The sequence below is a fragment of the Motacilla alba genome, chromosome 4, assembly GCF_015832195.1.
Source record: "Motacilla alba alba isolate MOTALB_02 chromosome 4, Motacilla_alba_V1.0_pri, whole genome shotgun sequence".
NCBI classification, from domain to species: domain Eukaryota; kingdom Metazoa; phylum Chordata; class Aves; order Passeriformes; family Motacillidae; genus Motacilla; species Motacilla alba.
The window spans coordinates 15,591,191-15,611,696 of NC_052019.1; the positions used below are offsets into that span (position 1 = coordinate 15,591,191).

At 40.7% G+C, this 20,506-nt stretch overlaps 2 protein-coding genes across 2 annotated transcripts; one reads left to right on the top strand and one right to left on the bottom strand.

The window, feature by feature from the left end:
- Window positions 1-1,966: 1,966 nt before the first annotated feature.
- Window positions 1,967-11,845, bottom strand: QDPR (quinoid dihydropteridine reductase). The gene is made up of 7 exons (XM_038136413.1): window positions 11,685-11,845; window positions 11,463-11,555; window positions 9,777-9,873; window positions 8,877-9,017; window positions 6,428-6,536; window positions 4,975-5,058; window positions 1,967-3,168 (listed from the first exon to the last, which is right to left on the bottom strand). Exons 1-7 carry the CDS (start codon window positions 11,766-11,768, stop codon window positions 3,060-3,062), a joined length of 717 nt encoding a protein of 238 aa, XP_037992341.1. The 5' UTR covers window positions 11,769-11,845; the 3' UTR covers window positions 1,967-3,059.
- Window positions 11,846-11,926: 81 nt separating this feature from the next.
- CLRN2 (clarin 2) lies at window positions 11,927-18,763 on the top strand. The gene is made up of 3 exons (XM_038135883.1): window positions 11,927-13,027; window positions 16,729-16,908; window positions 17,322-18,763. The coding sequence occupies exons 1-3, from the start codon at window positions 12,775-12,777 to the stop codon at window positions 17,585-17,587; spliced, it is 699 nt and encodes a 232-aa protein (XP_037991811.1). The 5' UTR covers window positions 11,927-12,774; the 3' UTR covers window positions 17,588-18,763.
- Window positions 18,764-20,506: the final 1,743 nt, after the last annotated feature.

A 20,506-nucleotide genomic window follows, 5' to 3' on the forward strand; every position in this document is an offset into this window, starting at 1 on the left:
GTTTTCCTTAGAAGAAGGGCATGATTCTAAATGTTTATTTTGTGGCAAGTTTTACTAGATAATTCATAGAAAACTAATTTTCTCATTAAAACATAACTAAACAAATTAAACCTGTTGGTAAAATATGTGAATTTCACTTCCCACTGAACTCTGAAAACATTATGGACTCAGTCCTGCAATGAACAAAAGGTTCTGCAAAGCAAGGGGCCTGGAACCTGTCAGGGGCTGCAGAACAGCAGCCACAGTCCACACAGCAGCTCAGGTTCCCACCCACTTAACACTTGGAATGTCAAAAACAGGCTCTTGCCCAGTGTTCTGAGGTCTTTGGCTTATAACCATACTACTGATATTCTACTGTACAAGCCTCTCTGGTTTGTGCTCTATTAAAATCTACTTTCTCTAAATCTGTAGGAACAAACCCCATTCACACAGAGCAGGCCTGTCCCAGCTGTCCTGGCCTTCTGACAAAGCCATGTTTTGTCTCTGCACCTTTGTATCAGATGCCATGTGCAAGAGCCATCCCTGTTTGAGGAGACTGGAACTGTGTGTATGGCTGGACCATGCACTTGCATCATCTTCTCCAAGGTGCATTGGCTCCACTCTAGAAATACTTATTTTCAAACAATATTACACCTCTGAAATCCAGAATGCTGAGTGCAAGGGCGCTGCAGTGTAAGCAGGACTGATCTGGCATGATCTGTGTTTTATTTTTCACCAGACCCTACTTGACTTCCTTCCTAGTAAACAGCAGCACACATCTTTGAAGGAAGGTTGCATAGAAAAATGCCCTACTAAACAGGCTCTGTGCATATGAATTTTTTAGCGTGACAACATCTGTTCAGTTGCAGTAAAAAACATGATGAATTCAGATTCTTAATATATATAAGAAATTAATAAGTATTGCATTCCCTAAATTAAAGGAAGGTAAGCTTCTAACTTCTGTACTACAGTGTGGGCAATCATGCCATATAAATGTAAGATATGAGCAATTCAGAAGCTCTCACGAACACTGGAGTGGAAATTAATTATGTACCTATTTCTGTAATAAGCAGTAAGACATCCCTGCCTGATGGGGGGGTTGATCCAGGATCTTCACAGCTCCCTTGCAGCCCAAACCATGCCATAATTCTGTGAAAATCTTCACAATAGGACTACAGCCTCCATTAGCAGTGTGGGGGCACTGCAGAGAGTTCATCCATATGGAACACACCCACAAAGACACATCTCTGCTCCTCCTTGCAGCACCACCAGATCTCTGGGCCAGCTGAAGGAAATAAAGTTTGGAGAGATGCAGGATGAAACCAGTGACAAAAGGCCTCTTCAACAAACTCCTCAGGTTAAATCTCTCACCTCAGCAGCAATTTGTCAGACACCTGGCTCATTGCCATACACTCACCTCTACTGTCACTCTCCTGCTTCAGTGATGTGACTTTTGTATCTTTCTGCTCATACCTGCGAGCCAATGAGAGTTAATCCAGAAGTCTTGCGTCCGCAGCTATGCTTTAACACTATCCACTGCTGGAGCTAGCTTGGCAAAGGGAAGCCTTCACATCATGTTAGTTTGTAGTATGATAGCTACCCCCTTTTCCAGAATAACTGAGTAGCACCCCACAGTTTCATTCCCATCCAGCCCCTTGCAGTTTTTGTCTGTACTCTGAGCCTGTACAAACTGCTGGTGCATCAGCATCATTGAAAGCTTTTCACTTAAAAGCAGAGTTACAAATTGACAGTCCTGGTTGACAAGACAGAAAAATTCCCCTCTACCTTTGCATCCAGCAAAAAAAAAAACAAACAAAAAACAAGACAGTCATAGCAAAACAGGTAATCATTCTATGTTAAAATTAACATGGGCACACGTAAGCTTTTCCAGTGGAAAGAGGGGAAAGGTTTCCAGACCCATGGCAGTAAGTCCTTCCCCAACACAACCCTCAAGTTAATAAAAACAGAAGAGTGCAGAGAGAGAACATACACACAACTTTGCATATTTAATTGCTTTCAAGATGTTCCCAAAAATCCAACAGAACTGATTTCATTTAAGTCTATGCTCAGAACAGGTAATGCTTACACTCTTTGTCTGAACTGTATTTCCATGTAACATGGCTGGATTTAAGAAAACATTTGGCCCAGCTGAAGGCCTGCCTCTATGCATGGCTAGTAGATCTTTGGCACAGACAAATGTATTTTATGTACCATCAGAATTAAGTAAAAAAATTAGGTCCTTTACCACAACTGAACTGTGTGTTCAATTAAACCAATTAAAATGTTATCAAGATATTGGGATTACAGTAATGGAGACAGCCCAGTACATAAAACAATATATATTTATTTAGCACAAAAAGTTCCATTTTCAAGTGCATGTATGCTTTTTCTACTACTTTACGGCACTTTGCTTTTTGAAGAAGTCAAGAACAATCATGACAAAGAGAAAGACATATTAATCATTTGACAGAATGACTTTTATCCTACAACTGTAGGCCTGAGAGCACCTTATGAACTGTAAGGCAAATCAGGAATTCCTTCTCAAGTGAGTAATCTCTATTCAGTTTCAGTAACTCAAGTGGAACGTTCACAAGAAAAGTGTTACACAACTAGGACATGATCCATGGCTGTGGTGTTCCCTATGGCTACAGCCAACACAATGTGCAGGGGTGGGGTTATATTCTCAGACAGAAAAAGACAGAAAACTGAAAGATCCACAGTAAGATGCCAGAAACACTTAATGACAGAGAAAGAAAATCCAACCATTATGTATGCAATCACATGACATAGTTAAGCACAATTCCCATTTCATAGAAAACAGGTAAACTGCCATATAATGCTCAGAATTAGGACATCTACAGACTTTAAAGCCTGCAACTTTCATTTAGAGACAAGTTGGTATTTATTTGGTAAACAAATGCTGATCGCTCACAACTGACAGCACAAATATTATTTGAAATCTGGTTCCATTAATGGAATAACAACAAACACTGGATACATAAGACCATTAAATTATACTGCTGGACAGATTTTCCACATTTTCTCCTTGGCTGAAATTTCATCACTTCAAGTGACTGACATCAAAGATGTGCTGCTGAAACTAGTTCAGTCTTCCCACCTGTAGTTATCACCTGGATTAGACTGCCAGAGCTTGGTCGATCCTTTCCTGTTATCCAGTCATAAAAGGTTCTGTTTTTAAAAAAAGGATAAAATAGGGTGAGGGAGAACAAAAAAATTACAACTACTATCAGGGATATTGACAGGGAGAATAAAATACAAGCCTATTACTTTTCCTTCTTTTCCTACTGCTCTCTCACAGTGATTTCTATGTGATGTGATCACTGGATTCAGACCCTCAGAACTGTACAGAGGGCCCAGAGAAATCCAAAATATCTCAAAAGAAAAGGCCACAAGTTTAAAATGTCAGAGTCACTAGGTTTTTTCCCCACTTAAAAAAAAATTAAAAAAGGGGAAGGAGGAGCTACTTTAGTTGCCTTTATAGCACACATACAAAAGAAATACAGTTTTGTGGCTAGAATAGTTGCTAAAGTCATTACTCTGCAACTGGTCATTATAACATTTTGATATTTAACTGTGAAAGTAGTCTCAGTGGGAGGAAAGAAAGCCTTAACACTTTCAAAACAGTGTTGAGCAAGATGGACACCCTCAAGGTAGCAGACCAGGAGACTCCTTATCAAAACACAACACAATCTCCTTCCTCGAAACAGACTAGAGAGAGTGAAGTGTATTTTACAGGTCCTTCAGCCTTTCCAATAGTGCACACATAGCAACTGTCATGTTGGAACATCCCACAATCCAACAAGAGCTCCCAGGGCACAAAATCCCAGTGCCATATGGGAAAGGACTTCCTGTATCCTTCCCAAGATGCAGATGTTGCCAACAGATGCTGATGTTGCTCAGTGAGATTTTCAGTTTTCAGAGCATTGGGGTTAAACTTTAGGGAATTAGAAACAAAACAAACCAATCAACTGAATTCTCCTGTAAGGATAAATTACTTAAAAGTTCAACTTAAAAACTGAATTTGCAACACTGCAACATCTAGCTAAGCTGCCCCTGGAGCACAATAAATTAGGGATCTTTTTCTGAACGTTTTCAGGACAGCTAAATTCAGTTGATGGGGCCTGCTTTAAAGAGCCTCATCAGACAACTGCAGAGGCTTCAACTAAACAGATGCAACTAAAACCATTTCCATCTCTGGCATCCAGCTTAAAATAATTTACAGAAAAGGAAATCTGATGCCAGAACTAAACTACTCTCTGAACAATTAACAACAGGTAAATTCAATTCCACTGTCAGTTCTAAAAGACTTTTAAAATGTGAGTTCACCCTCCACAGAAACTCTGCTACTCCCCATCACATGGCAGAAGGCAATACTCATGCTGCACCCTCTCTAACCCTGAGGAATGAGAACAGTAAGGCAGATAATCTCAGCCTGCCATTACATAAGCTACAGTTGACGTTCCAGCATTTTGCAGCACCATTCAGGACAAGTTTTTGTGGATAGTGAAAAAAATCTGTACTAAATTCTTCTGAACAAGAGCAGAAATGCTGCCAGTTGAGTGAACTGAACTAATGTGCCATAAACTGGGCAGTAAAATGTGTTTAGAAGAAAAAGAATCCCACCCAAGTTGACATGCTTATTTGCAGTTTATCTTTAGGCCAGGTGTCTCCTGCACCTGCTGTCTGCAATTTAATTTGTCTACAGGCTTTAGGAAATTCTCCAACTTCCAGCTGCTTAAGGCTATCTTCCTTGCTGCAATAACTCATGTAGAGAAGCTGAAGTTGATGGAATTAGGCTAATTTTCTCCAGTTAGGAAGCCTGTGCAATTAAACCCAAAGTGATTTCAAAAGATACCCAATAAGATGGAGGAAAAAAATCCACCCAAATCCAAGACAGCTATTTAAAAGAACAGGTACTGAGATGCAGCAGCAAGGGACATAGAGCAACTGTTTAGTTATCCCACAGATACTCACTCTGCAATGAATTCTAAGGGTGTCCAGGAGCTGAAATCTGCATCAGGCATTGATTTCCTGTTCGCTGGTGTATCTAAGGTAACCCTGTGATTAAAAAAGGTAAGTAAGCCCTTTATTTATATATCATGAGCACCACCTGCTTCCATTCACTGCTGTGATATGTCCTTGACTTTTACACCACATGATAGGGATTTCCCTTGCATCCTCCCCTTAACAGTATATGGTCATTAGTTTCAATGTATATCCAAGGCTCCAACTAAGAACCCCCCAGCTTCCTGGCTAGCTGAGGAACTGCCCACTGGAGCCATCAGTCAGCTTGCAGCTCCGTTCCCACCTCTCTCATGCGGATGGGGAATGGCAGCAATAAGCCTGTTCACATGTACTGCCCAGCACCCCTGCACCATATCCATGCTTTCAAGAGACCAAGTGCATAAATATAGGAAGTTTTGACTTTGACAATACATATTTACACTACATACAATGACATGAAAGGGTTAACTTTCCAGAACTCCCTCACTGAAATGCTGTTGACAACCCAAGGTGTATTTACTCTCTCAAACATTCAGTTAAGAACAGAGTTTTGCATGAGAACTACACAACAGCAGCATGCACAAAAATCCAGTGATCTTGGCGTGTGCCTGCCTATAAAATCCTCTAGAAGGTGGTGTCAGTTATCCAAACACATTTAATGCCATCCCTGTCTGACCTCAAGAAGTATCTTAAGAGTGTGTGTGAGGAAACCAAAAGTAGAGAATTCAGGTAGAGTACCAAATCTCTCTACAGAACTCTTTAGTCTTACATTTTGGGTCCTAAACTAGATATGGACCTGGCAAGAAAAATACTTTCAATTTTTGCAACAGAATTGATAAAATTACGCATAGTTAAGACCTACCAGCCAGGCCATCTACTTTTTACTGGCTTTCCTGACAAAAAATGAAAGCAGATAAATACAAGCTAATTTTTTTTTTTTTGGTTTACAGGTCCTCAAAGTAACCTAATTTTATCAGTCAAGCATAGGCATGCAGCACCTTATGAAGAAGCATCTTTAAACAAGTGAAAACCTGTCAAGTAATCCTTTGCTTACTATTATCACAAAGCTAAAGTCTAAAACTTTGCTGAACAGTTCATCTCATTTTTACAGTTCTGTCTACCCTGAAATAGAGAAATCACATGTTAATGCATGTCTACAGTTAAACTAGTTAAAAGTAAATCAAATTTTAATCCGAACATCCACTACTGTTTTGCAAAGGCAAAGAAAAGAACATAATCATTTTTAGGGTGACTTGTGTAACTGTTTGTTAATCCAGTCAGGAAGCATCTTTTCCCTGTGAGTCGGTCTGAGAGGCTGTTTGTGTGCTGTGAATGGGACACTGCAAACATATCTGTGTGGCTCTAGGTTGCAGCAGTAATTAAATTAAACAACACGGGCAGAGACAACTAAGCAACCACTCACGGTAAAATGGCAACTGCAGCAGAACCAGATGGCAGCCCACTGCTGGCACCAGCCAGACTCTGACAAAGCTGATGCACTGCTCCCTTGGCCATGCCGTAGGCAATCATCCCTAAAAATTAAAAACAGGCAAATCAGAGCACACTCAGAACAGCCCTCAGCATCAGCAGTAACACGACAGAAACTAAAGACTGTTTGATGAATATTAAGACCACTTACCACAGCCAGAAAAGAATCAGACTTTTTAAACATACTAAAGCATACATATTAGAAGAAAAAATGATAATATTAATAAAAAGGTAGACATCCAGAAACTATCACAGAACTCAGTTAACCTAGCACTACAGAAATAAGCAGCTTACCAAGTCAAGCATGTTTAGTCAACATATCCAAATTCACCCTGAAGAATGTGACCTACAGGGCTAAGTTTACAAATTTAACAGAGTAACACGCTCACAGACTTTAATAAGGCACTCTTCTACTAATTTTCATCATATAACTAAGGTATTTGTGAGTTTGGACCCAAACAGATACAGTTCACTTCTCTCTCAAATCAGCAATTCACGTGGTCAGCATCCCTGGTCTGACAGGCCCTGTGGAGAAAGCTACAAAAAACCCAATTCTCATGGTAGAAAATTAATAAATAACGTTCAGGGAAAGCAAGCTTCTTCCTAAAAACTGCTGCTTTAGGCAAGTCAGCATTTAGCAGTGTGAGAGCAGCATGTACCACAGCATAAGGCACACTGCTCAGGAACAAGATCTGGACAATCAGAGGGCTAGAGGTCTCAGATGTCTCAAGGCATGTTTCTGTCAAGAAGTCCAGACACAGATAAAGTACCTAAGAAAACAGGTCTACTACAACTGAATGTCTTCCTTCCTACCCATCTATATAGCTATTCAGCCCCTTTCCAATGTTGCTAAAGAAGTATTTTGAACATAGTACTTCTACAATGTAATTAAATGTATTATATAACATCCATTTTTATTAGGAGGAATCACGGACAGCACTAGCTAACTTATTGTCATGATAAAAAATATTCACATGTGTATCTTATTCCTCTCTCATCTTGCCTAAACCAAACATTTCAATTCTTCTTAGAAACATTTTCATGCCTGATTCATTTCTCAAATATCACACTCGCATCACACTCGCTTCTGTCACTGTTCATGTAATTTTCAGTGTTCTTCAGTTTGCATTATGTGAGGCAAGATTTTCTCATAAGAAAATAAAAATCTTATAAACAGCAAACAAGAAGACTCTTTCTTCCAGAACAGCCGGTCATAACAAGGCTAATAAGGCATATTTGCAAAAGTTGAGTAACAACTCTTTCCCAATTCTTCCTGATGTTAATAAGTTGCATGTGTTTGCCCAAAGCACTGCTGTGACTTGTAGAAAAATCCAGACCAGCTGAAACCGGCTAGTTTAAAACAGGAAGACTCATCACTTTGATTCCTGTGCTGTGGTCCCTACCTCCCAAGACCACCCAAACAAAAACCATGAAAATTTGCCAGAAATCTTTTTTTTTTTTCATTTGTGTGTAGTCAGTCAGCAGTTCATTGTAAATTATTTGTCTGCTTATTCTCAAAAGTAAACCTTTTATCTTTGACTATAACAGATGCCACTATAAAAACAAAAGATTAATGATTAACTAAAAATATACAGAATACTTTTGCCTGAACAGCTTTAGGCAAAGCTTTCAGGAATACTCATAAATAGTGTATGTTTTAAAATCTTAGTATCTCTGTCTTAAAAATATTGTTGAAATGGCACTAATAAAAGCTTGGGAAATAGGAGTATTTGTCTCAAACTTTCCTTTTGATGTCTGCGGGCTTGTGTGTCAGTGCCTTTTTTTTTCAATTTTAAATTGCTCCCAGATTTCTTCCTCCATGCAGACCAACATGGTTGAGGGGCAAGATTAAAAATGCAATAAAGGTCCTATTAAATAGCTAGCTGAGGACAAAGCCAACAGTCAACAAGCTTATCTATGTTTGAAGCAAAGACAGACTGGAATCAGAACATGAACAGGACAAGCATGGTTATCAGAATCAGCTGAGTCATCACCAACAGAAAGACTGATCTATAAGGACTCTGTCTTTCAGAGCAAAAATAGGAAATTAAACTTTGTAGAGGTACACAGCAATACAAGTACAATGCTTAGACAATCTTCATTATCTTCCAAACTGTATCATATACTAGCCAAGTACATTTCACCAATGCATGTCAAATACTATTTAAATACTGATTCTACATGCTTGCATCACAGCTCTGAGAGATTCAGTATTGCTACCTGTAAAATTACATTTTCCTTACACATTTCAGCAGTAGGATCCCATTTGTGCTAGATGACACGAAACTGGGGTGTGAAGCTATTGCCTCACAAACAAGAATGCTCAGATAAACAACGGTCTCTAAACGCTGGTGTCCCTGCAGCTGTCATGCATAGCATTTTACCTGGGGTTCCAGATAAAGCAGCTTGAGCTCCTGTCAGAGTCAAGATGCCACCTTCTTTCAGATGTTTTGTGGCAAGGTGGCTGGAAATAGTCGATGTCCAAACACTCTGCTTCCACATCAGATCACAGTTTTTGTATAAAGCTGATTAGGAGGAGAATTAGTGAAATTAGCCAAAGGAAGATGACTAATTCAAATGTCCTCACTGTTACACTGAGTGCAATAGCACTATGAAAACATGCTTTCTAACATTTTCTACCTCTACACTGTAAAATATTCATTATGTCTTTTGTATCTCCTTTCTCTTTGAGCCTGTAACATCCACACCAGAAGGGGGAAGAAAGGGACACATTTCACCAGATTTACTCCAGACAGAAAACAAGGCTATTTTTCTTCTTGTATCTCTACAGTAGTGGTCAGAGTACAAATTTCATTATGAATATTACAAGTTTAAAAGCCTTTTTTCAATCTGAAGTGTTTTTTCTGTAGCAGGATTAGGCAGTGCCTTCCAATACCATATTGCACAGTAACAGCTCAGAGAGCTGCAGGAGCAACTGAGGTTTTATGTATAAAGCAATGACTTAGGAAACAACATCAATGTGTCTTTCATAACTTGCCTAACACAGATAATCTCAGCAAAAATCAGCTCATACATAACAATGCTGAGCTCCTTCAGAAAACACATCAACACTTTCTGATAAGAAATAGTGCATCAACAAATGTTAATGAAGAAATGAAGCACTGTGCAAATTTAACAGAAAGCAAAAATTCAGAGAAGCACTAAGAAGCACCGTGACTAAGCTATCTAGTACTTCTATGCTTTTATCCTCTTATGGACTCATGAAAAAAGATTTTTAAGGACTCCTTCATGTTTTCACCAGCATGTCTGTACCAAAGGCTTACACTTGGCTTTGGCGCTGCCTCCAGCCCATCCTCCTGCTACACACAGGATCGCATCCACCTTTTCTTCACCAAGAAGTTTTCCAACTTCTGCTGTCACCTTCAACACATAAAACAAGAACATACTGAAAATACTCAGCTGATAAGGTAAAGAGGTAAACACCATTAATGCCTTAAAGCTACTTTTTCCTACTTATGTATTTGAGTAACACAGGACACAGCAATTTAAACAGTTATAGGAAATTAATATTTATGATTCATGAACTCAAAACTACTGTGTTGAAAAATAACTACAGATGAAAGTCAGACAAATGAAAGCCATAGAGTGTGTGATGTCACTGGAAACAAGTGATCATCAGGGCTGAAACACCTGACCCTTACCTCTATTGCTAACAAAAATTATTACTGACTTGCTTTTGACAGGTTCTTTTCAGAGTATGGTGTTGTCTGGTGTGGGAAATGAAACTCCAGGTCTGACCAGGACTACTAGTGTCACTTTTAATGACAGTGCAAGAAAAACAACTAAAGATTAGCCACCTTATTGCTTCTGCCTAGACCACTACTATCAGTTTCAGTCTGGCCACTAAATTTGAGCTTGTATACTTTAAGATATCTATAATTTATTATCTTTCAAATATAAGACCTCACAGCTGGTAATGAATTTGCTGGCTACAAATTTTGTCTGTCAAAAGAAATAGCAAACAATCTATCTCTCAAGAAGTGAATAAGAACCAATAACTTTTGCAAAACTGTACTGAAAATTGTATTGTGAACATTCTATGTTACTCTTCCAAAGCTTTAGGAATTGTGTATATATAAAAACCCATATTGGCTAGATATTCAGTATATCAGTAACAGAAATTGGCTTGAAACTTAAAATGTAAAAAATAAATGCTATCTGTAGAGAATAAAGCAAAGTATTTTTTTAGGCTGGCTTAGCTTCTCACACATTCCCATTTGTGGAATCCAGTGCATTCCCCTAGGGATCCATTGGGGCTTAGGTTCATATGCTTTCAGCATACCATCTACTTACACACAACACATTTTTAAGTTAGGGTATTTGAAAAAAGTGTTGCATTTTAAGGTGTCCTTGCCCATCTTCATTACAACTCACCTGGTTCAGTCTGTGACTTTTAAAAGCCAAGACAAAAACAAAGCAAAACTGCCTTATATGCTAAGCCTCCAATATCCCGGATCAAGCTCTTTCTGCGCATTCAGTTAAAAGGAATTACAAAAAATTAAAAAGATGGGACGACCAGAAGCTGAAGGACCTTGAGGTTCGCGGTACGGCCGCGACCGCCCGCGCTGCTGCTCCCTGCGTGGAGCCGAACCCATCCCAGCCGTTGCCTTGCCACCGCGGGCGGCAGCGACAGAGAGGCACAAACCCGCGGGGAGGCTGCGAGCATCGCCCGGCCGAAGGGATGCGCACACCCGCGGGGAGGCTGCGAGCACCGCCCGGCCGAAGGGATGCGCACGCCCGCGGGGAGGCTGCGTGCAGCGCCCGGCCGAAGGGGTGCGCACACCCGGGGGAGGCTGCGTGCAGCGCCCGGCCGAAGGGATGCGCACGCCCGCGGGGAGGCTGCGTGCAGCGCCCGGCCGAAGGGATGCGCACACCCGGGGGAGGCCGGCTGGTACACCGCTCCACCGCCTCACCGGGCACTGGCCGCCCCGCGCACGCCGTCGACCCACCTGCTCGGCCTGCTCGGGGAAGGAGTCGGTCGCTCTCACCACCACGTTGGCGCTGGCGTCCGCGTTCTCCGCCAGGTCGATGCTGGCCACCCACTGCCGAGGCGAGAGGAACGGCGCGTTAGCGGCCCGCGCCCCGGCGCGCCCGGCCCGGCCCGGCCCGGCGGGGCACGGCCGCTCCCCTGCGGGGCTCCCCGCCTCGCCACCTCCCGGCCCGGAGCTTACCCAGTTCTTGGACTTGAAGTACCGCACGCAGTGGGAGCCCAGCGCCCCTCTGCCGCCGTACACCAGCACCCTGCGTGCCGCCATGCCCGCCGCTCCGGCGCTGCTCTCCCGGCGCGGATGGGCCGGCCCGGGGCGGGCGAGGGGCGGCAGCGCCCGCTGTGGGTGGTGCGAGGGGTGGGGCGGCGCTGCGCTGCCCGCCCGGGCCGTGCGGAGCGGAGCGGAGCGAGGCGAGGGAGGAGAAATCCCAATGCTTCAGCCCCGCAAGGGCAGGGGCCTTGTTGCTAATCCCCAGGGCTCCTGCTGCGGTTAGTTAGTTAGTTAATTAATTAATTAGTTAGTGGTTCTGAAGGTCCTGCCAGGGCTCGGGTAGCAGTAACCGTAGAAGCGCGGACAATTACGGCCGGTTTTCTTTAGCGCTCATGGATCGCACCTGTCGCTTGAGTTACTCCTCATGAGTGCCCCGATCTACGGCGCGGCCGGCCAGGCCACCCCGGCTGCCAGGGGCTTCGTGCGCCCCGCTGGAATTCAGAGGATTCCAGACCCATCCCTTCTGTCCCTCAGATGGCTCTGCCTGCAGTGACATTTAGAGGCTGGGTGGGAGCAGGCGCCGGGAAGCTCAGCACGGCTCAGGCAACAGCAGAATCCTTCAGCCAAATTATGCTGTTTTGATGCTTTGTCTCTTGCACACAGATATTCACCCACTTTTAAAAATAATCCAATAAACTGGATTCTTCTCCAAATTTTCTTCCCATGAGGTTGCAGTAAGAAACTTGATGTCATTTGAGCAGGACAATTAAACCCCTGAGGAAATATTAGACAGGCCATAGAGATAGGATTACTTGCTACAAAGAAGCACCACCGCACTACAATGTAATGAAGCCCTTACTCGCAACCATTTCAGGATGCAGCCAAATGTATTTTTTGCCTTGATTTTTAACCATACAGATTAATTGCTGGACCTCCAAAATACAAAGAGGAGTATCTTGAAATGCCTGGTATTCAGCTGTGGATTTTGGAGCATGATGAAAAATGGAAAATACGTCTGACTGCCGCAGAGAGGGCTTGGAGATGATCCCTTGAAAGCACTAGGATGCCTGGCTGCTTTAAAAAGACATTATTTGCCTTGGCTTCCCTAATAAGTTTTGTGTCTTTTATCTTGATTGTTGTTGCAATGGGGATCCCAAAGTGGATGACTGGAAAGATCCTTTGCAAAACAGGGGCTGATTTGGTCAATGCCACAGATCCAGAGATGGTCAAGTTCATTGGAGAAATTTACTACGGACTCTTTCGGGGCGGCAAAGTACGCCAATGTGGCTTGGGCGGGCGGCGTTCCAAATTCACAAGTAAGTACAATTTTGGTTGAATATTTAGTCTAATATCTAGTTCAAATTTGACATTGTATTCTTTTTGTTTACAGAACTTGTAGAATGCAAATTTGTATTATTAAATAAATATATAGTCTTTATGGTTTGATGTTTGGAGTGTGAATATAAAATTTCTATCATTTCATTAATGTTTTTTGCTACAGTTATATTCTGTAATCCTGGAATAAAGCTGGGGGAAAAAATCCCTAGGGCTAGATGGAGAGTTTCCTTTTAGCCTTGTGAAGAGGGTGAAAGTCATTTGGAGATGACCCTGTAAATCATACTTTCCCCTTGACTGACTTTTTCCAAGTTTTGCTCTGCCACCCCTCTGCCTCTGTCCTTGCCTTCTCTTTTGAACTCTTCTGAGGTTTTTTCCCTTTAAGAAGCAGAGATTTATTTAGCTGGACACATTTCTGTGTTTCTCTGGCTGTCCTAATGCAAATGTTTACCATAGCACATATCGCTAACTTTATTAACATGTTCAAGAAATTCATACCTTCTTTTCTGTTAAGTTGGGAGACAAAAAATTGCTGAACTTTTAACAAATGTAAAAACTCTTCTAAACTTACTCCTTTTAGCATAAAAGATTTTCTTGAGGTCTTGAAAGCACTGAGCTGTACAGTGGATGATTTCCAAATTCTACTCATCCTGTTCCGTCGTGAAAATGGTAATTTGCATTGAAGATTTTTATTTCAGTGTACAGATTTACTGAAACTTAAACCAATACAAGTTGAATCTGTTGCAGTCTCACCCTCTCCCTAGCCCACTGCAATGCTGTCCTGTCCCATCCTTTGCAATGGCTCTGGTAGTTGAGATGAGGTATTTCAGAAGTTAAACTGGCAAAAATTTAGCCTACAAAAATAAATACTTGTTTTCCCATAGGATCACGTCTGACTACACAACTGCACAAGCACTTCTATAAAAATTTGAAGGCAGGTGTGACTGTGGGACTTCAGAGGGAATGTAGAAAAGAACCAGAGCAACCTCAACTTAGATTAGCATGACCAGCTGTTAAACTGGATGAATTTGGACTGGTAACCAAATTATTGCTCAAGCTCTGACTGCAACTGCAGCTTTGTGACATGGACATAGTGGTCATGCTCATCCAGCCCCCAGTTCTTTCACCCCATCCTGGCAGAGAGAATGAGAAAACTCTACGACTTTGTGGACTATTTAATGAACTTTCTGATTTTTACTGTGCAACCTGAGAGGAAGGCATAATGTTCCACAGGTACTCTGGAGTACATCGATATGCAATTAGAGGACGGGAGCCAGCACTCCTTAGACAAACAGAGCTCTCACTGAAGCTAGTAATAATTCTCTGTTAGAACTGTAAAACATGAAGTGCTGTAGGCACAAATATGCATTCTGGTCAACAAGTGTTCCAGAGATTTTCCCTTTTAAATATTTTAATAACTCCACTGAGTTTGAGATTTTCCCAATACTGGTTTCAAACAATAATACACAAAGCTGATACTTTTGCACAGTGAGCAGAACTGGGGGTTCTGGGTTTGATTTGTCTTTTTTTTGGTTTGAATGTCCCCCTTAATCTCCAAGCATTCTGAACTTGCTGGGGTGCAAGAACTGTGAAACTTTTTATGGGGAATGTGATAATATAAATGGACTTCACTTGCACCATAGATCAATACAAAGCTAACACATGGTGCAGTATTGCAGTACCTCTGGTACTTCAGAATTTCAAATTGCAATAATTTACTGTTATTGGTACATCCTCTTTCACGCTGTTAACATTCACTAGAGTAGAATTATGGCTGGCACACTCTCTTAGCTGGTACAGTGACTCCATTACCATAACAGGTGTCTACTGCTCTTTTGTACTCCTCGAGATGTATCATCTGGCCTCCAGCTGCAGCTTCTGGAAGTGTCCCATCCAAGTGCAGCGTGTACATTAGACCACAGGCTTGTTATGCTGGTCCTAAGGCACCTAAGCTGGCATAAGATGCTTCTGTTTTGACAATTGTGTCAAGCTCTGACAACAAGCTGGGGAAGCCACGCATTTGGCCTGTGCATAGCAAACACTGCTGGATTGTGTCTGGAGTCTCCATGGCAATATCCTTCTCATGGATTCTTATTTCTGTGTACTAAGCCAGACTCACTGGGCAGGCCATTGGGATTTGGCTGCAAGACTCAGAAAAGAGACCAAACAACTACCCTAAAATCTCTGATGGTTTATAAGGAGGCTCATGTGCTTTGTTGTTACACTGCCAATTATCTTCCAGTCAGAAAACAACCTAGTTTTTGGATTCCCATTTCTCATATATACTTCTGATCCTCTTTACTCCCCTCATTTCTTGTTGTCAGAGTCTTCTGCAGCTCTTCTGTGCACCAGGCCCAACTACAACCCCAGAATGAGCTACTGAAAGGGTAGATATGTTGAATCACATCAATTTTGTATGGGATTTGTACAGTATGATTTTTTTCTACAGGATCTACTATAATTCTGTCCTGTCATGATCGAATTATATGCCTGAATTTCATGGCGACATCTACCAACTATTGCTGCCTACTTTTTAGGTGGCTTGTTTAAACTTTGGGGGTTTTTGTCAGTTGTGCAGCACAGGTAGGTAGGTTTATTTGTTTATAACATACTATACCTTCTTTGTAGTAACTTTTTAGTAATTAGGCAGCGAGTTTTTCAGAAAATGTATGAGTGTGCAGTGCTATGCTAGCTGAAGATCTGCTCTTGATCACCTTGTGTTTTAGGGTTCCTCTCAATCAGCTTCTCTCTTTCCTGTCAGTCAGCATCACCTACAATTCCCTACTCACATTTCTTCTGATTCTTTTACTAGAGGGCTCCAGGTTAAACTAAACACTCAGGTGTACATTTCCTGCTGCTGGCCAATCTGGCCCTCCAACAAAGGAACTGTGTCTGTGAAGACAGAATCAAGAAAATTACTGTTCTCAAGAGACAAGTGAGTGTCAGGCGCTGAGGGAGAGCTTGTGCCTATAGCAAACCATGGGAGCACTTCACCTAAAGCCCACCTGACTGCAATACTTTACAAGCTTCCTACATCTGTGGCTAAAACACTGCCAGATGCCCAGAAAAGCACAAAAGGGCCATAAACACTAGATGAGAAACCAAGAAGGGAATCTTAAAGGGCAAACCTGTGGGATTAGGACATATGAAATCAGGGCAGATCTCACTGGAGCTAGCAGTATAGAGAGGATTAGAAAAAGAAGAAGAAGAACATGAGAAAATAAACACAGAAAAAGGTGATACTATTTTAGGCAGCAAGGGAACAAGGAAACGGAGACTATCGGACTTCAAATGGATGAGATTAAAAGCATGAGACAGGAATGAGAAGCTCAAAATCAGGAGTTTGGTACCGAGAACAGAGGTGAAAAAGACAGGAAAGTATGCAACAGACAATACAGCACCAGAGATAAAGACATGCTAGATAAATAAACAGGACTTCAGCCTGAATCCTTATTCACAGATCCTGCTTAAAGGATTATTCCTGTAGTAGAATATCCCTGGTTTGATGCACTGAAAAATAAAGCATCAGGAACTGATATATGTGTAACTAGCTGAATTCCACATCTCCATAAAAAAACCAGTCTTCCTTAAATATAAGTTCAATTTGAAGCACCAGCACAGTATATTTGCCATCATCAAGAAAACCAATACACTGAATAGACGATTTATTTTTTCTTGACAGTTTTCCCACACATGGTGAAAAAGTTGAATACAGGCCTGCATGTGATGATCATAATGTTCCTCTGTGTGGCCATTTTTTTTTCTCTGGTCAGTTTTGGATTCGGCATTCTTAACGCAATAAAAGTTCCTTACCGGGCTATTAACGGTCCAGCAGGAGCATGCCTTTGGAACTTCCTTGCAGGTAAAGTAATTTTCCAGTGTTTTTCTGTAGTCACATTCATAGAAAATGATACAAGTTCCTTCTTTTGCCTTACTAAATACCTCTTTGATTTAAATACTTGTGAATTCAGTGAAGTTGGCAGTGAATTCACACCTATCAAAACAGAACTTCCAGGTGGTATCTTGGTTTATTGTGTGTAGTTAACATTTAACAGGAGCTATGAATGCCAGCCTTGCGGCTTTATGTCATGGATAAAAGTATGTTTGCCCACAAAATAAAGCCTAAGCATTTTGAAGGTGTTTAAGCCATGCTTTTGTCTGTCCCTACTCTGTATAGTGCTCAGTGATGTATTCAGTAAGTCTTTTGAAGCATGATCAAAATATCTGTCTTGTTTTGATTTGATCATGGTGAATACTTATTTCATTTTGTTGCAGGTGGATTTGTAGCACTTGGAGTCACCAGCTTCATGGCTGCTGTGAAACTTCATCACCTCACAGAAAGAATTGCCAATTTTCGGGAAAATGTCTTTCGGTTCGTTATCTTAGAAGAACGCTTTGAAAACTGTTTTTGGATTTGTGTGGCAAGTGCCACAGCACATGCAGTGAATTTGCTGCTCATAGCCATTAGTGGGATTCATTTCCCTAAAATTAAGACTAAAACAGAAGAAGTAAATGTTACAGCAGAAGATATCATGTACTAACAAATCTACACAAAACTATTTTGGTCAAGTGAACTGTTGTGACAGGAACAGCTTCTTGGCTCTTCAGCCTTTGTTTTGGATAGATGATTTATGTACAAACCTGAGTAAACATGTCAGTCTACAATACCAGCAACTAACATGTCTGTAAAAAAAATTTAAAAAACCCCAAATGCTATAAATATCATTACTCTCAAAACTGACTGGTATCTGCAGTGAGTATATGCTGTTTCAGTTTTTAGAAAATTTGCACTTTGGGGTTTTTTAGAAAGCTAAGGTGAAATATTTCATCAAACCAAATGTCTTCTTTATTTAGAAAGACAATGTTTATCACAATCTTTAAAACTATAAGGTTATTTCAAAAGAGAAAGCATGTATATTTGGAATTTACTTTCACAGAGTTATCTACAGCATATTAAGAAGGACATATATCTTTGATGATGTTATACAGCATTGAAAATAGAACTTCAACTGCGAGGCTAAAGTTAAGGGGCAGCAAAGGCTAAGTGTGTGTGTATTAAATGTTTTTAAAAAAGAAATTATCCAATATCACAAGGCAAAGAAGTGAGAAATGTAAAGTATATGGGATGCTATTAGTCTGTGAAGAAAAAATTATTAGCTGCTAGATGAATGTTTTATTGCAGCTTTTGGAAGTAAACAGATAAAGGGTAATAGTGTTTTTAGATAACCTGGAAAACATTAATCTGACAGATTAATTTTCTTCACAACTGTGTTAATTGTTGTCTATCTGAAATCAAGTAAAAGTGATGTATGATAAAACAGTATTGAAATGAATAGAACTGGCTAAATGGACGGAAAAGTTACTTTCTTAGGAAGGACCATAATTTTGACAAGGATTCCATTAGTTCAGCGGTCCCGAGGAGTGAGTATTTTTGGGAAAAGGATATGGAATATATCATTAGTAATGGATACAGTGGCCTCTACCATCTCTGGGTTTGGCTCTACAAGGTTAGCAGGATTATGAGCGAAGCAGAAATTTGTGAGGGTGCCTTTGCAATAGGCCCTACTAACCTATCTTCTTCTTCAAGACACCATGAGCCACTTTTGTTTTTCAGGAGCGCTAAAATTATTTTTAAAAATTTAAAAGATAGATGGAAAATTATGATGAGTCTAGACAACTGTTACAATTTTAGCATAAAGGAGACTCAATAAAGCAGAAACGTTCCTATTTAATACCCTGCTCTTGCTTCACTGTTCTTCTAAATTTACTGGTGCTTTCAGACTGTGCCCTGAGCCGCAACTCCAGAAAATGGTGCAATAGCCTGTACATAGACAGGCAGCAAACAAATCCAGGCTACAAAGGTGTCTTAGATGGTAACAACACAGTACTGCCCTGTGGTACCACCACCTTCCCCTCCCAGAAAATTCTGAGTGGCTTTGAGATAGAAAAACTTGAAGTGCAGCATAAGTACACAAGTAGAAAATGTAAAACTTGTCATTTGTAATTGTTCTGTGAACATGTATAATTTAGACAGAGTTACTGTACAGAAAGAATTATATTGTGGCATGTAACTTAGCTTTTATTAAATATAATTCTCTTCAGGAGGTGAGAAGGAAGCAGATTCTTAAATCCTCCGTATTGAGTGATTGCTGTGAAAATGCTTTTCAGTAGTATTAATATGCACGTATTGCTACACATTTTCATACTGAGAATGAACTGCTTGATGGCCCCCAAATTTCAAACCCCTCCAAAAATATTACTGAATAAGAATCATGGGACTAGTTAGGTAAGGACAAGATTAAAGATTTGTTGGAGTGGATTCCTAGGTAGGTCACAGTAGCTCTGAAAGAACCTGCAGAATGCACTGTATATGTGAAGTTAAAGGGGATGACTGGGCTGATAAGCATTGTAATTTCATGCTTTGAATCAATTCAAGAATGGAGCATACTCTGCAGTAAAGGTCCAAGAGAAGATTTCTCTTACAGCAGACCTATGAAGCATCCTTGTGGGATACTGTAGCTGTGCAAGTTGAATGACCAAATGACATTCTCACCAATGACTGTGCTGTGACCTGTGAGAAAATAGAATTTTCAGTTCAGAGTGAACAGAAGTATCGCCATGCATGAACTAAACTTAATGAAACAGATGTGAGGCTAAATTAAACTTTCAGCTGCACAGATTGTCTGAGTTTAAGCACTGCTAAGATACACTAATAGGTCAATGCATGGAATATTTGCCCTGGGATATTTTGCCTGGAGACAAAAAAGGTTAAATGCATGCATACATATTTGAAATGTACAATTACAAAGCCCACCCTGGGGTCAACAATAGGTAAGTTTATCACTTAGACCTTTTCATCTTTCCCTTGTATCTCATAAACTAATTTCAAAAATGTGCAACTTGATATATGTGGTCTACTTTACACATTTTTATTATGCTTCACATAGTGTATCTGATCATATGCATGCTCAACACGTAGAAATGAGCACTTCTCTAGAGGCACTTCTTACCTTGGAAGATTTGAAATCCCAGATGAGAATATTTATGAGTAATATCTACCCAGAACTTTGAATATATTATGGGCCCAATCCTGTCTTTCCATAAAATTAAAGACAACTTCATATATCCCAGAAATACCCACTTAATTTGTGTGTACAGAGTACTATATAGAAACTACATGAATGTGGAGAAGCTATGGAGCTCAAAGAACTAAAAAACTGTTCATTGTCCAAGAGCCTTGCCAAAATAAATGAAGCTGAAAATTAACTACCACTTTGATTCTTTGAATAATATCGTGGTTTGATGTTTAAAAAATGTATTTTTACAAGACAAATCAAACTGGATGCAATTTTCCTCAGTCATTGTTTCTGAGTGCTGCTGTCCTTATTAGAACATGTTATTTGTCTCTGCACCACTTCATGGAAATAGCTGTGAGGTGGGAAGTGCAGTGGACTCCTAGA